Here is a 17,526-nt window from a genome sequence, read left to right as displayed (position 1 = left end):
TTCCACCAAAGACCATATCTGTAAGTAGGATCCATAACAAGAAAGAACAATGGAGTACATGTCCATAGATAAATAAATCACGATTTTATTAGATCACAAGGTCACAAAATTCAAATATATATAAGTCAATAAATACACAAATACAACTCATTCAGATAGAGAGAAACCGGGTAGCACCCGGCAACCCTGACCGCTCCCTGACGAAGCCGACGCGAAACGCACGTTGGGGCAACGGTGTGGATCCCTTTCTGACACCAATATATGGGTAAGAACTTGGAGGGTAATTTGTGACGTTTATGACACTTTTGAGCCTGTGTACAGGGCTCATCAACTGTCCCTTACTTTTTTACTATACCCCCGGTTTAATGCCCTCTTACATCTGCACTGTGCACTTTATGGCGGTATATGACGTCTTTTGTGATCCACACTAGTTCTTGGTCTGTGCTACCCGGTTTCTCTCTATCTGAATGAGTTGTATTTGTGTATTTATTGACATATATATCTTAATTTTGTGACCTTGTGATCTAATAAAATCGTGATTTATTTATCTATGGACATGTACTCCATTGTTCTTTCTTGTTATGGATCCAGCTTGCTAGGAGTGTCTTAAGTATATTTTGTTGATACATTTCTCCCCTGTAAGCTCTCCCCACTGTGGTGCAGAGCATGGTGGAGAAATTTAGAGATTTACCCTCCATCTTGGGCTTATTTTTCCATATCTAAGTAGTCTGTGTCCTCGGTAGGTTTCCTCCCACACTCCAAAGACATACTGACAGGGAATATAGACTGTGAGCCCCAATGCGGGCAATGTGTATAAAGCGCCAAGGCGTATGTTGGCTGTATATAAACTAGCATACTAAAATGATCCCTTATTCTGCCAGTTGTAATGTTTAAGGGTACACAAAATAGGTACAGATATACTGTCCAATCCGACCAGTGGCAGATCCCCAATTTATGGTCTTGTGTCACGATCTGGACTCCATGCAATTGTTTCAATGATGATTAGGTGCAGTGTGAGGTGCCCTCCCTGCTCACTGACTCACAGCTCCCCCTATGTGCAGGGAGGACCGTAGCAACTCATGAATACAGGGAGGCAGCCCTCGGCCAGCGTGGGGCCTATTACAGGGTGATTTTATGGAAACACCTGTAAAGGATACACCACTATCACCAGGAGATAAGTCTCAGAAAAGGTCAGCATAAGGCCATGTTCACACTTTGCGGGTGACCTCTGCGGGTTCTCCCGCAGCGGATTTGATAAATCTGCAGGGCAAAACCGCTGTGGTTATCCCTGCAGATTTATCGTGGTTTGTTCCGCGGTTTCCGCTGCGGGTTTCCGCCTATACTATTGATGCTGCATATGCAGCATCAATAGTAATGTTAAAAATAATAAAAATTGGTTATACTCACCCTCTGATGTCCGGATCTCCTCGGCGCTGCACCCGGCGGTCCGGTTCCAAAGATGATGTGCGAGTAGGACCCTTCGTGACGTCACGGTCATGTGACCGCGACGTCACAGTCATGTGACCGCAACGTCACCGCAGGTCCTGTTCGCACAGCAACTCTGACCGGCCGCGTGCAGCGCTGAGAGGTGAGTATAACATGATTTTTTATTTTTATTCTTTTTTTTACCCGAAATATGGTTCCCAGGGCCTGGAGGAGAGTCTCCTCTCCTCCACCCCGGGTACCACCCGCACATTATCCGCTTACTTCCCGCAACGTGGGCACAGCCCCATGCGGGAAGTAAGCGGTTCAATGCATTCCTATGGGTGCAGAATCGCAGCGATTCTGCACAAAGAAGTGACATGCTGCGGGTTTTAAACCGCTGCGTTTCTGCACGGTTTTTCCCGCAGCATGTGCACAGCGGTTTGCGGTTTCCATAGGGTTTACATGTAAATGGAAACGCTATGGAAACTGCTGCAGACCCGCAGCATCAAAATCGCCGCGGATCCGCGGTAAAAACCGCAAAGTGTGAACATGGCCTAAGAGTCAGGGTAGGTGCAGACGATCAGTGGACGCTGCGCACTTATGCAGCGTCCCGATGTTACAGCATAGTGGATGGGATGTTAAGATTTCGGCTAGTTCATGGCAATCTTGCAGGCTAAACTGGCTGCTACTCACCCAACAAACCAGCACAAAGGACCATGACTCTCACCCGCACATCATCCTGTGTAAACAGGAACCTCGCTGCCAACATACTAGCAGCCTATCCTCCCTGTCCTAGATCATTGAGGGCGCACATTAAGAGGAGTCTGCCGCAGCCAAGTAGTGGCTCGCTGGTCGTTCAGAGCCGCCAGTCTGATCATGGAAATTATGGAGAGGCTGCAAACCTCATTTTTATCTCTTTCCTATTGAGACGTACTAACCCTATGAGAGCCGTATCTTTGCTGTATAATACGATGATAATGAAATGATGCAGCAATTATGGATGTGAGTCATTGAGTGACGGACCCTGGGACGCGAGCTGCAGTGTTTCCGGGTCTGTCACTGCTCTATCTGTGCTAGCGATATGACATGTCGGCACTTGCGTTAACAGCAGCCCGTTAACGTATGTGTTGAACGGGCTGCTGTTAACGCAATGTGAACCTGACCAAAGGGAGTCATCACCAGATTTTTGCTACCCCATCTGAGGGAAGCATGATGTGGAGGCAGAGAGGCTGATTCCAGAGATGAGTCACTTACTTGCTTCAGTTTTGATCAAATCAGTTTTATCTGCTGCAGATCTCGCAGCTCTGAATGCGGAGCGCTGTATAAACCTGCCCACACCACTGATTGGCTGCTTTCTGCCTATGCACAAAGTACACAGCTGCCAATCAGTGGTGGGAGCAGGATTATACAGAGCTGATGAATATGGAGGACTACATGGCAGAAGATTTACTAGTCTGCTAATAATCTGCTGCTGATAAAACACTGGATATTATCAAACCTACAGCAAGCAGCCAAGTAAGTGACACATTGCTGGAATTAGGATCTCTGTCTATAAATTATGCTGCTCTGAGATTAGATGACAAAACCTGATGACAGACTCTCTGTAAAGGGAATCGGTCACCATAAATAACGCTGTTAACCTACAGATATGCGGTCAATCTGCAGGTCAACAGCATTATGCTGTCCGGTGCCTGCACGCAGCTCAATGCAGTGGGGCGAAAATGATCTTTATTCTCCAAGCCAGTATTCAGTCATGGGGCACCATGAGTTCAGTACCCGCACCACCGGCCGACACTGGCCCTACATGGAGGCCGGCTGTCAATCAGGGCTGGGGGAGCAGGTACAGCGCCGCTCTGTATACTCAGAGTGGTGACTGAACCAGCGCCGCCTCCATGACTGAATACCGAATGATGGGGAGAATAAAGATTATTTTCTCCATGTCCATTGCAGACCCTTCACCCTGGTGCCATGTCCATTGCAGACCCTTCATCCTGGTGCCATGTCCATTGCAGACCCCTCATGCTGGTGCCATGTCCATTGCAGACCCCTCATCCTGGTGCCATGTCCATTGCAGACCCCTCATCCTGGTGCCATGTCCATTGCAGACCCCTCATCCTGGTGCCATGTCCATTGCAGACCCTTCATCCTGGTGCCATGTCCATTGCAGACCCTTCATCCTGGTGCCATGTCCATTGCAGACCCTTCATCCTGGTGCCATGTCCATTGCAGACCCCTCATCCTGGTGCCATGTCCATTGCAGACCCCTCATGCTGGTGCCATGTCCATTGCAGACCCTTCATCCTGGTGCCAGGTCCATTGCAGACCCTTCATCCTGGTGCCATGTCCATTGCAGACCCCTCATCCTGGTGCCATGTCCATTGCAGACCCTTCATCCTGGTGCCATGTCCATTGCAGACCCCTCATCCTGGTGCCATGTCCATTGCAGACCCCTCATCCTGGTGCCATGTCCATTGCAGACCCTTCATCCTGGTGCCATGTCCATTACAGACCCCTCATCCTGGTGCCATGTCCATTGCAGACCCCTCATCCTGGTGCCATGTCCATTGCAGACCCCTCATCCTGGTGCCATGTCCATTGCAGACCCTTCATCCTGGTGCCATGTCCATTGCAGACCCTTCATCCTGGTGTCATGTCCATTGCAGACCCCTCATGCTGGTGCCATGTCCATTGCAGACCCCTCATCCTGGTGCCATGTCCATTGCAGACCCCTCATCCTGGTGCCATGTCCATTGCAGACCCTTCATCCTGGTGCCATGTCCATTGCAGACCCTTCATCCTGGTGCCATGTCCATTGCAGACCCCTCATCCTGGTGCCATGTCCATTGCAGACCCCTCATCCTGGTGTCATGTCCATTGCACACCCCTCATCCTGGTGTGAGCTGCTTGAACATCGGCCACTCATTTCCATCTTCTGATTTTGCTGTGTCATCTCCTCTGCTATTCTGTGTAATTCCGTTTGCACAATCTGACGTTTCCTAATAAGCGGTTTTTGGCTGGCTGCATGCAGACCAATCTAGTAATGCAATGTTTCCAGTATTCAGATGCCAAGTGTGTGCTGCAGCTTCTGTGGGCTGACGGGAGGATCTCCATGACAATGTCTGCCCAGTTATAGAGGTACACGTGCTATAAAAATGCTTCCTTTCCTCCTTCTGTCAGTGTGAGCTCATGTAGATTATCTCCTTAGACCTCTCATTCTTAAACAACAAGGTTTCCCCTACTAAAAGTGTTTCTGAAGAGGTCAAGGGTGGAGTAATAAAGAGAAAAATGCTATACTCAGCTTTGGTACCTCTACTGAGCCACTGGTATACAGTGAGGGTGCCATGACTGCTGCAGACAATCACCGGCCACTGATCAGCTGCTGCCTTCACGTAACACTGCTGCATGACTGGCGGGGGACACAGCAGCTCCTGCGGAAAAGCGGCTCTGGCCTGGGAGGTGGATAGAGCAGGTTTTTCTAATATAGCCCCAGCCTAGGCCCATTCAGAAAACCTTGTGAAGTAGGGAAAAGCCTCCTTAAAGGTCCACATACACATTGGTCACAATGCCGGTGGGCCTGGCTAACCAGCTAATGGGTGCGGGCCTCCACACTCCCTTAACAGATGATGTAATATAAAAGCGCAGACCATTTGGCTGGTGCCCACGCATATCGGGGCAGTGAAGGCCTACTGACAATGAGGAGAGAGAAAGACGGATCAGGCGGTTTCAAACCTTTTGCAGCCCAGTGGATAGGCTGACCTGGCTCTCTTCATAAAAGAAAACACGTACACCAGCTGATCTGAACATGTATGTATGTATGTATGTATGTATGTATGTATGTATGTATGTATGTATGTATGTATGTATGTATGTATGTGTGTGAGGTGGAGACAGGTAGGCCGTCCTCGATCTCAGGAACTTTTACCATCCCTCCATGTGTTCACCATTCTATCTTATGACCTTTCAGGCTATTTGGGCATTTGAGTTTCAATATGGCCTCAGGGTCGGAGAACAGCTAATAGCATGTCCACGTAGCGAGAAACCCCATAGATGGTCATGATTGACGTGACCCTACAGATGTGCACGGAAATCCCAAGGCACAATTGGCGCATTCTGATGTTGACTCGCTGTGACTGAACGTGCTGCAGAGACTGTAGTCACCAACATCTCTAAAGCAGAAGCAAACGAGAGATAATGTGCCTCCTACGATAAATGAAGAACACCATGAATCACTGAGGAGCCGAGGGCCTGCGCCCGGAGACTGAACACTTCAGCTGCCAGGAACATTCTGATCTACAACGTGAAGGATAATATCTCATACTGTATAATACAGCACATCTACAGATATACACACCATACACATGTATAGGACATCGGGCACGAGATGCTGCCTTGTGTGTCATCTGTAAGGACACTACACCTCTCCAACACCACCCCATCTAGAGAAGATGTGACAGATCTCCAATTCCCCCATCTTCTGGGAATTTACACTTCAATCTTAAAGGGAACCTGTCACCCCCAAAATCGATGGTGAGGTAAGCCCACCGTCATCAGGGGCTTATCTACAGCATTCTGTAATGCTGTAGATAAGCCGCCGGTGTTACCTGAAAGAGGAGAAAAAGACGTTAGATTATACTCACCCAGGGGCAGTCCCGCTCCGATGGGTGTCTCAGGCCCGGTACAGCGCCTCCTATCTTCATTCCATGACATCCTCTTCTGGTTTTCACGCCGCTGCTCCGGCGCAGGCGTACTTTGTCTGCCCTGTTGAGGGCATGCGTCGCACTGCGTTGCTAATGCAAGTCAATGGAGAAAAAACGCATCCTGCAAGATGCGTTTTTTCTACAAAACGACGCATAGCGACATGCAGTGCACGACGCTAGTGTGAAAGTAGCCTTAGGTGGACATCTCAATGAGGGCTCATACCCTGGGCCACACAAAGACTACCTACACCAACCAAAAATTAATACAACACCTTTGTAATGAAATAACTTCACACCATAAAGGAAAATGTCGCAAAACTGATTTTTTTGTACTTCTTGAATCAATGTAAATCTGCACCACCTCTGCCACTTCTACACACAGGAACATTACTTAATTTTCAACAGATACACAGAATTTATAGCAAAGATCAGCTGGTGCCTATAATAACCGGCTACAGAACACCACAAAGGCAAGCTACCTTCACTAAAGGGGGCATACATAGGGGCCGAGTCATTAAAGGGAATCTGCCATCCCAAAATTGTCCTATGAACTAAGGCCACGAGCATCAGGGATTATTCTGTAATGCTGTAGATAAGCCCCTGATATATCCTGAAAGATAAGAAAAACAGGTAGATTATACTCACCCAGGGGCGGTCCCGATGTGGTCCGGTCCGATGGGCGTCGCGGTGCGGTCCAGGGCCTCCTATCTTCTTAAGATGATGTCCTCTTTTCTTCCTGTCGCAGCTCCGGCGCAGGCGTACTTTGTCTGCCCTGTTGAGGGAAGAGGACGTCATCGTAAGAAGATGGGAGGCCCCGGGTAGGACCGCGACGCCCATCGGACCGCAGCGGGACCGCCCCTGGGTGAGTATAATCTAACCTGTTTTTCGTATCTTTCAGGATACATCGGGGGCACTGTTGTACCCTCGGACTGCAGGGCAGCTTGAACTTGTTTGGACGTTAGTCGAGGTTCTTTATCCAACATCCGCACAATCTTGCGTTGAAATCTCTTGTCAATTTTTCTTTTCCGTCCACATCTAGGGAGGTTAGCCACAGTGCCATGGGCTTTAAACTTCTTGATGACACTGCGCACGGTAGACACAGGAACATTCAGGTCTTTGGAGATGGACTTGTAGCCTTGAGATTGCTCATGCTTCCTCACAATTTGGTTTCTCAAGTCCTCAGACAGTTCTTTGGTCTTCTTTCTTTTCTCCATGCTCAATGTGGTACACACAAGGACACAGGACAGAGGTTGAGTCAACTTTAATCCATGTCAACTGGCTGTAAGTGTGATTTAGTTATTGCCAACACCTGTTAGGTGCCACAGGTAAGTTACAGGTGCTGTTAATTACACAAATTAGAGAAGCATCACATGATTTGTCCACCCCATTTTTTATGTTTGGTGTGGAATTATATCCAATTTGGCTTTAGGACAATTCTTTTTGTGTTTTTTCATTTAAGACAAATTAAATGAAGATAATAACAAAGAATGTGTTTGCAATCATTTTCAGGAAGAAACTGAGTATTATCTGACAGAATTGCAGGGGTGTCAATACTTTTGGCCACAACTGTAAGCCCCTGATGCCGGTGGCCTTAGTTTATAGGCCAATTTTGTGGTGACAGATTCCTTTTAAAGGGAACCTGTCACCCCGTTTTTTCGGTATGAGATAAAAATACTGTTAAATAGGGCCTGAGCTGTGCATTACAATAGTGTATTTTGTGGACCCCGATTCCCCACCTATGCTGCCGAAATACGTTACCGAAGTAGTCGTTTTCGCCTGTCAATCAGGCTGGTCAGGTCAAAAGGGTGTGGTGTCCTCCCCCAGATCTTGCGTAGTGTTCCGTTGGTGGCGTAGTGGTGTGCGCATGCCCAAGGTCCCGAATCCTCTGCCAGGTGTGTGAAAACAACAGCGATGTCCGTTATTCCATTGGTGGTCGGTGGGCGCGGCCATCTTGCTTTGGCCGCAGAATCGGCGCTCTGCTGGCCGCGGCTTCAGGAAAATGGCCGCGGGCATCCGCGCGTGCGCAGATGGCTATCGCGGCGGCCATTTTCGTGAAGCAAAATTCGCATCTCGGCTTCACGAAAATGGCCGCCGCGATAGCCATCTGCGCACGCGCGGATGCCCGCGGCCATTTTCCTGAAGCCGCGGCCAGCAGAGCGCCGATTCTGCGGCCAAAGCAAGATGGCCGCGCCCACCGACCACCAATGGAATAACGGACATCGCTGTTGTTTTCACACACCTGGCAGAGGATTCGGGACCTTGGGCATGCGCACACCACTACGCCACCAACGGAACACTACGCAAGATCTGGGGGAGGACACCACACCCTTTTGACCAGACCAGCCTGATTGACAGGCGAAAACGACTACTTCGGTATTGTATTTCGGCAGCATAGGTGGGGAATCGGGGTCCACAAAATACACTATTGTAATGCACAGCTCAGGCCCTATTTAACGGTATTTTTATCTCATACCGAAAAAATGGGGTGACAGGTTCCCTTTAAGGCTGGCATTGTGCATGCTTTTCTTAATGAAGGTGCTGGAGTATTATGAGCCTAAGGCCGGGGTCAATCTTGCGAGTGCAATGCAAGAAACTCACATCAATACCCGGCACTGCCGCCAGCACTCGGGACTGGAGCGTGCGGCTGCATGTATTTCTATGTAGCTGAACGCTCCGGTCCAGAGTATTGTGTGTTTCCCGCATTGCACTCGCAAGACTGACCCCGGCCTAGGCACATTCCCCTTAATAAATTGGGGGCCTCTTTAATGATGTGTGCCTCCGGCAGAAATGTACTCCAATCTCAGGCTGGAGTAAGTGGTGGAACTATTCATGACCTTTATGAGTGGGTGTAGCCATCTCCCACCATTGCTACTCCCGTATTGGTCAAGCTGGCTGAGAATGGTATGTAAACGCCAATTGTCACAAGATTTGTGTGCAACTTCCCAGTTGTGCAGAAATAGTGACATAAGTGGTTTTGCAGCAGAGTTTTGGAGTAAACAGATTAATGAGCTGGTCCCACAGTGTCCCAACTACTGCTGAAGCATTACCGACCTAGGCAGGCTTCACACTAGCGCTCGGCAGGGCTGCGGATGACAGCTTTCTTCCCCCGTGAAGCCCCACCCACTGCCACGCCTCTTCGTTCAGCTCCGCCTACGTCTGCATGCGTCCTGCGTACCCTATCTTTAACACTATAGGCATCCGCATATATCCGCATGGCCTGTGTACCCAATGTTAAAGATAGGGTACGCAGGACGCATTCAGACATAGGCGGAGCTGAAGGACGAGGTGCGACAGTGGGCGGGGCTTCATGGAGGAAGACGGCTGTCATCCGCAGCCCTGCCGAACGCTAGTGTGAAGCCTGCCTTAGACCATGGTCCCATGAGGAGTGTTTGCCGTGGTTTTTCCAATGAGTATTTCTGTGTGCAAAACATGCAGCGATTTACATTGCCCCCAGAGTGGATGTCATCTACAGAAATCTCACGCCCACTGTGCTTTTTTTAAGTTATGGAAACAGATTTTCAGTACAATTTTGAAATCTGCAATATGTCCTTTTCCCTTGCGGTAAACATTTTATTTGCAGATTTTCTGAATACACTTGACTGAGATGAGGAAAACCTGCAGATAAAAAAGGCGTTCTTACTATGTTTCCACACTAGAAACACAATTAAAATGCATGTAATCGGCACGTGGACTTATCAAAAAACTGCAGAGATCCCTGGTATAGGTAAAGTGTCCCACAAGGATAATAACTAAATAGAAGTCCAAAAAGCAAAGAATGCAAAATACAGACACAAATGCATACAATAGTGGGGGAGTAATCAAGGGGACCCCACAATGGACATATTATAGGTATGTGCACACGTTGCAGATTCTCTGCGGATCCGCAGCGTTTTTTGCAGTGCATAAACGCTGCAGATCCGCAACTGATTTACAGTACAATGTAAATCAATGAGAAAAAAAAAAATGCTGTGCACACTTTGCGGAAACGCTGCGATTTAAAATAAGTAGCATGTCACTTCTTTTTTGTGAATCTGCAGCGTTTTTGTACCCAATCCATTATAGAAAACCGCAGGGGTAAAAAACGCAGCAAATCCGAAAGAAAACCGCAGCAAAAACGCACACAAAAAAAACGCTGGGAACCGCACAAAAAAACGCAGGTGCGTTTTCTGCCAGGAGACACAGAATCCGCACCAGAAATTCCTAAGCCTAATCCGCAACGTGTGTGCACATAGCCTCAATATCGCACATCATGTAATCATGTATTAATATAAACGTATGCACATAATAAGTAGGAGATATCCCGATCAAGAGACATAAAACAGGCATATGAAGCACGTTATAGGTAACTTACCCACCAGAAACACACCGTGCATTCCGCCAATGCCCTGTCTGGGTACCATTTACTCATTGTGCAGTAAGTGCTCTAAATAAGGAATCTAGAAAGCCTAACCCCGCCGGCTCCCACTATTCCACCGCTGGCATTCTGCATCTCACAATAATGCCTCTCACTGAGTGGTAAAAGGACCTGCTATATTCTTCCTGAGGGTCAGCGCATGTATGGCAATACAAGAGGTAAGCCCCGATTTATCAGTGTACAACAGGAACAGTTGGGTTGCAGTACCAAGACAGGTCATCAAACTTGGGGTCATTCAGTTAGGTAAAACGAAAGCTTTGGGGGGGATCTTATTATAATGCATGGCTATGTGCACACGCTGCGGATTTTGCTGCGGATTCGCAGCAGTTTTCCATGCATTGTACAGTACCTTGCAAACCTATGGAAAAAGAAATCCGCAGTGCACATGCTGTGGAAAATACCGCACGGAAACGCTGCGTTGTTTATTCCACAGCATGTCAATTCTTTGTGCGGATTCCGCAGCGATTTACACCTGCTCCATAATAGGAATCCGCAGGTGTAAAACCTCAGGTGGAATCCGCAGGAAATCTGCAGTAAATCAGCAGTGCGTTTTACCTGTGGATTTTACACAAATCCGCAATGTGTGCACATACAGAAATGTACAGAAATCTTTCTAATGATCATTTTACACTTTAGACCGGCAATGGTGACATGGGTTATGCTCTACATCTAGAGAAAAGACGCAGATTCTTTACTGTAAGAGCAGTGACACTATGGAGTGCTCTGCTACATGATGATGATGTAACTGTTCATTCACTGCAAAAGTCCAATGACGGCCTGGACGCCTTTCTTGAAACATACACTCACCGGCCACTTTATTAGGTACACCATGCTAGTAACGGGTTGGACCCCTTTTGCCTTCAGAACTGCCTCAATTCTTCGTGGCATAGATTCAACAAGGTGCTGGAAGCATTCCTCAGAGATTTTGGTCCATATTGACATGATGGCATCACACAGTTGCCGCAGATTTGTCGGCTGCACATCCCAAAGATGCTCCATACAAGGCAGGATGGATCCATGCTTTCATGTTGTTTACGCCAAATTCTGACCCTAACATCCGAATGTCGCAGCAGAAATCGAGACTCATCAGACCAAGCAACGTTTTTCCAATCTTCTACTGTCCAATTTCGATGAGCTTGTACAAATTGTAGCCTCAGTTTCCTGTTCTTAGCTGAAAGGAGTGGTACCCGGTGTGGTCTTCTGCTGCTGTAGCCCATCTGCCTCAAAGTTCGACGCACTGTGCGTTCAGAGATGCTCTTAGGCCTACCTTGGTTGTAACGGGTGGCGATTTGAGTCACTGTTGCCTTTCTATCAGCTCGAACCAGTCTGCCCATTCTCCTCTGACCTCTGGCATCAACAAGGCATTTCCGCCCACAGAACTGCCGCTCACTGGATTTTTTTTCTTTTTCGGACCATTCTCTGTAAACCCTAGAGATGGTTGTGCGTGAAAATCCCAGTAGATCAGCAGTTTCTGAAATACTCAGACCAGCCCTTCTGGCACCAACAACCATGCCACGTTCAAAGGCACTCAAATCACCTTTCTTCCCCATACTGATGCTCGGTTTGAACTGCAGGAGATTGTCTTGACCATGTCTACATGCCTAAATGCACTGAGTTGCCGCCATGTGATTGGCTGATTAGAAATTAAGTGTTAACAAGAAGTTGGACAGGTGTACCTAATAAAGTGGCCAGTGAGTGTATATTACAGATTATACACACTAGATTCCTTGATAGGGCATTGATCCAGGGAACTAGTCTGACTGCCGTATGTGCAGTCAGGAAGGAATATTTCCCCTAATATGGGGTAACTAGCGTCTGCTGCATGGCGTTTTTGTTTTTTTTTCCTTTCTCTGGATCAACATGTTAGGCTATAGGTTGAACTCGGTATACTTATGTCTGTCTACCTTCAACCGAACATTTTGCAAAGTTTTGGTGTTTTCATGGGAATTTCAGCCATCTCTGCCAAACTAAAATGTGCTGAGCTGGGGCTGGACGGAGTGTGGCGACACCCACTTGTCTAATTCATGATGGGTTGTTACACAGTTACATAGTTATTAAGGTTGAAGGAAGACTTTAAGTCCACCTAGTTCAACCCATAGCCTAACCTAACATGCCCTAACATGTTGATCCAGAAGAAGGCAAAAAACCATGTAGCAGAGTAAGCTCCACATTGGGGAAAAAATTCCTTCCCGACTCCACATACGGCAATCAGACTAGTTCCCTGGATCAACACCCTATCAAGGAATCTAGTATATATAACCTGTAACATTATACTTTTCAAGAAAGGCATCCAGTCCCCTCTTAAATTTTAGTAATGAATCACTCATTACAACATCATACGGCAGAGAGTTCCATAGTCTCACTGCTCTTACAGTAAAGAATCCGCGTCTGTTATTATGCTTAAACCTTCTTTCCTCCAGACGTAGAGGATGCCCCCTTGTCCCTGTCTCAGGTCTATGATTAAAAAGATCATCAGAAAGGTCTTTGTACTGTCCCCTCATATATTTATACATTAAAATAAGATCACCCCTTAGGCTACTTTCACACTAGCGTTAACTGCAATCCGTCACAATGCGTCGTTTTGCAGAAAAAACGCATCCTGCAAAAGTGCTTGCAGGATGCGTTTTTTCTCCATTGGCTAACATTACGCGACGCATTGCGACGGATTGCCACACGTCGCAACCGTCGTACGACGGTTGCGCCGTGTTGTGGCGGACCGTCGGGACCAAAAAACGCTACATGTAACGTTTTTTGCTCACGACGGTCCGCTTTTTCCGACCGCGCGGCCGGAACTCCGCCCCCACCTCCCCGCACCTCACAATGGGGCAGCGGATGCGCTGGAAAAATGCATCCGCTGCCCCCGTTGTGCGGCGGAGACAACGCTAGCGTCGGGAACCTCGGCCCGACGAACCGCGACGGGCCGAGCCCGACGCTAGTGTGAAAGTAGCCTTAGTCTTCGTTTTTCCAAACTAAATAGTCCCAAGTGTAATAACCTATCTTGGTATTGCAGACCCCCCAGTCCTCTAATAACCTTGGTCGCTCTTCTCTGCACCCGCTCCAGTTCAGCTATGTCTTTCTTATATACCGGAGACCAGAACTGTGCACAGTATTCTAAGTGTGGTCGAACTAGTGACTTGTATAGAGGTAAAATTATGTTCTCCTCATGAGCATCTATGCCTCTTTTAATACATCCCATTATTTTATTTGCCTTTGTAGCAGCTGCCTGACACTGGCCACTGAATATGAGTTTGTCATCCACCCATACACCCAGGTCTTTTTCTTTGACGGTTTTGCCCAGAGTTTTAGAATTAAGCACATAGTTATACATCTTATTACTTCTACCCAAGTGCATGACCTTACATTTATCTCCATTAAAGCTCAATTGCCATTTATCAGCCCAAGCTTCTAGTTTACACAAATCATCCTATAATATAAAATTGTCCTCCCCTGTATTGATTACCCTGCAGAGTTTAGTGTCATCTGCAAATATTGAAACACTACTCTGAATGCCCCCTACAAGGTCATTAATAAATATGTTAAAAAGAAGAGGGCCCAATACGGACCCCTGTGGTACCCCACTGCTAACCGCGACCCAGTCCGAGTGTGCTCCATTAATAACCACCCTTTGTTTCCTATCCCTGAGCCAGCTCTCAACCTACTTACACATATTTTCCCCTATCCCCATTATTCTCATTTTATGTAACAACCTTTTGTGTGGCACCGTATCAAAAGCTTTTGAAAAGTCCATATACACTACATCTACTGGGTTCCCTTGGTCCAGTCCCGAACTTACCTCTTCATAGAAGCTGATCAAATTAGTCTGACATGAACGGTCCCTAGTAAACCCGTGCTGATACTGGGTCATGAGGTTATTCCTCTTCAGATACTCCAGTATAGCATCCCTTAGAAAACCCTCCAGGATTTTACCCACAGTAGAGGTTAAACTTACTGGCCTATAATTACCGAGTTCAGTTTTTGTCCCCTTTTTGAATATTGGCACCACATTTGCTATACGCCAGTCCTGTGGTACAGACCCTTTTATTATGGACTCTTTAAAGATTAAAAATAATGGTCTATCAATTCATGATGGGTTGTGGCACACTTTACACCAGAAAATCATCCTCTAGTCTGTGACGAGGCACACGCCACTCCGATTCATTCATTCGTGTGTACCTCTAAATGAATCAGGTGCCTCTGACGCCAACCCTGCCTCTCATCAAGACTGGTGGGATCATAGAGGTCCTGGAGAATTGGGCCTTTAGGGGTTTATTATACCAGTTCAAAAAGCTTATAACTTTAAAAGAATGGTCCTGCACTGCCATTTCCTGGGACCCATAACCTTTGTATTTTTCAGTCATCTGACCTGTATGAGGGCTCACTTTATCGTCACATACAACTTTTTAAGCTTACTGCATTTTTTGTGGAGGTGAGGTTACAAAAAGAAAAACACGATAATTACAGCACTTTACAAGCTCTCATACGTCACAAAGGACAGAAGAATACAAGGGTTGTGAGTCCTAGAAAACCGCAACACAAACAGAACATTTCTCCAAGGGTAAAGCCAGGAAAATTGGTGGAATCATTATCAATCCTGTTAAGATGTTACAGTTATGGACACAGATAGGAAATCTGCCAGAACAGCAAGAGGCCGGCGCTTTCAGCAGAGTTCCTTAAATATTTCAGCTATTTTTCACACATTTTGTTTTGCGATTCTCACAGTCCGGCTGATGGCGTTGCTGGTCTTTCCCCACACCTCCTCTCTACCTACAATTGTGTCCCAATGCCATAATGCGGATGACCTACACCATCCTCGAAGAACTGAAGATCTCGCCCCTGCGCAGTAGTAGTCCTGTACTGCACCCCTGCCGGCACAGCCATCACACCGGACAGCACAACTTCCCGTAGGGCACAGGAGAATCATAAAGGGCATTTCTGGTTATTCACGGGAGTTGGGGGCTGAGCGGCTAAAGGTGGTGGCTTTAGTTTATGTTCATGGTCAAATTAATGGTCTTTCCTATGAGACAGCCAGCACCCACCGAGTATAAACGGGCCAGGTAAAGACCCTCAAAGAGGTCACTAAACGGGCAACACTTAGGCTAGCTTCACACTGCGTTAGTGCAGTCCGTTCAACGCATACGTTAAATGGACTGCGCTAACGCAAGTACCGACTTTGGCACAGCGCTAGCTCAGATGGAGCATCTGCTAGCTCCATCTGCACTAGCAGTGACGGACCCGGAAACGCTGCAGCCCGCGTCTCGGTCCGTCACTCAATGACGGCACATCGCTAGTGCACGCCCATTGTGGGCGTGCGCTAGCGATGCGTCCGACATTGCATTCAATGGCGGCTTTAAGTGACTACGTTACACTGCGTTATGCCGCGGTGTAACGTAGTCCGTTTAACGGAGACACTGAATGCAGTGTGAACCCAGCCTTAGAGGTTCTCAGTAAAGGAATGATTTCTACATTGTGTAAGTAGTGAAAACGCTCAGAGCTTGCAATGCAGCCAGAAACTGAAAAAACGGCAAGAATAGTTTCTAATACAAAATACACAACACACTGAGCACGTTACCGGGAAAAACTACAGATGAAGCAAAATATAAATGTCTCTAAAAGGATAACAGCAAATATGATAGCAGAAATATGCCAGAAATGAGCCAGAAGTGAACAGAATGTAAGACTAACCACTGTTAATAAATGTACTAAATTTCATTCCCTTTCTGCCACACTTACTCTCATCATGCTGACATACGCTCAAACAGTTTTGGCTCCATTACTCCTCACTCTCCTTCGCTATCCTCAAACCCCAGCACCCCCTAACCAAGTAATCTCTCCTTCCCTCTTGCCTCCCCACCTGACCTCCTCTGCTGACCTGCTTCTCAACCTCAGATCTCTCCTAATAAAACAAAACAAGCCGCCCACTCTCCTTCTCCCACCTGCTCTGTCTCTCTCTGCTTATCCTCACTGCTGGCAACATATCTCCCAATCCTGGACCCCACAGCTCATACCTCCTATTACTACTCCCTCCTATCGCTCCCAACCCCATATAAACACCCGAAATCTTGCCCACCTCAAATTCGTGCCCATGACGCCCAACCCCGTGCCGCCCGCCCCCGTGCACCCTCTCTCTGGATCACTATGGAATGCCGGCTCCATCTGCAATTAACTCCACGTGATTCACACCTCTTTACCTCTCGTAATCTTTTCTTTCTGGGCATCACCGAAACATGGCTGACACCCTCTGACACAGCCTACCCTGCTGTACTACGGTGGCCTCCACTTCACCCACACTCCTCACCCTGGCAACAAACATGGTGGAGGAGTGGGCCTTCTCCTTTCTTCCAACTGTACTTTTAACCCAATCCCACCTCTACCCTCCCTTATCCTCCCCTCTTTTGAAGTCCACTCTGTCCGCATCTACTCCCCCCTACAACTTCCAAATGGCCGTCATATACAGACCTCCGGGCCCGACCACTGCCTTTATTGACCAATTCTCCACCTGGTTCCTTCACTTTCTGTCTGCTGACATTTCCACCATCATCATGGGTGACTTCAACATCCCCATTGACACCCACCAGTCAGCAGCCTCCAAACTCCTGTCCCTTACTTCATCCTTTGGACTTACTCAGTGGTCCTTCTCAGCCACCCACACAGATGGACACACATTAGACCTGGTCTTCACCCGTTTATGCTCCCTATCTAACTTCACAACCTTCCCTCTCCTTCTATCTGACCACCATCTACTCTATCATCCCTGTCCCCTTCACCTGTCACCCATGTCCAGCACCATGCACACCCACGCAGGAACCTCGCTCACCTAGAGACCCACACACTCTCTGACTATCCTACCACTGTCCTCTATATCCTCACTCCACGACACAGACACCGCCACTGCTTTCTACAATGCCACTCTTGCATCAACTATTGACACGGTCGCCCCTGTCATGCATAGCAGAGTGCGACGAACCAATAGACAACCCTGGCACAATAACA

At 47.6% G+C, this 17,526-nt stretch overlaps 2 protein-coding genes across 6 annotated transcripts in view; both read right to left on the bottom strand.

The window, feature by feature from the left end:
• LOC143764734 (epsin-1-like) overlaps positions 1 to 17,526 on the bottom strand; it is a 183,614-nt gene that overhangs the window by 121,747 nt on the left and 44,341 nt on the right. The gene's annotated exons all lie outside the window — the stretch shown is intronic.
• On the bottom strand, positions 6,771 to 7,502 carry LOC143768908 (uncharacterized). The gene is made up of 2 exons (XM_077257521.1): positions 7,001 to 7,502; positions 6,771 to 6,894 (listed from the first exon to the last, which is right to left on the bottom strand). The coding sequence occupies exons 1-2, from the start codon at positions 7,334 to 7,336 to the stop codon at positions 6,835 to 6,837; spliced, it is 396 nt and encodes a 131-aa protein (XP_077113636.1). The 5' UTR covers positions 7,337 to 7,502; the 3' UTR covers positions 6,771 to 6,834.

The sequence above is a fragment of the Ranitomeya variabilis genome, chromosome 4 (genome assembly GCF_051348905.1).
Source record: "Ranitomeya variabilis isolate aRanVar5 chromosome 4, aRanVar5.hap1, whole genome shotgun sequence".
Taxonomy (NCBI): domain Eukaryota; kingdom Metazoa; phylum Chordata; class Amphibia; order Anura; family Dendrobatidae; genus Ranitomeya; species Ranitomeya variabilis.
This window is presented reverse-complemented; position numbering and strand designations above follow the sequence as displayed.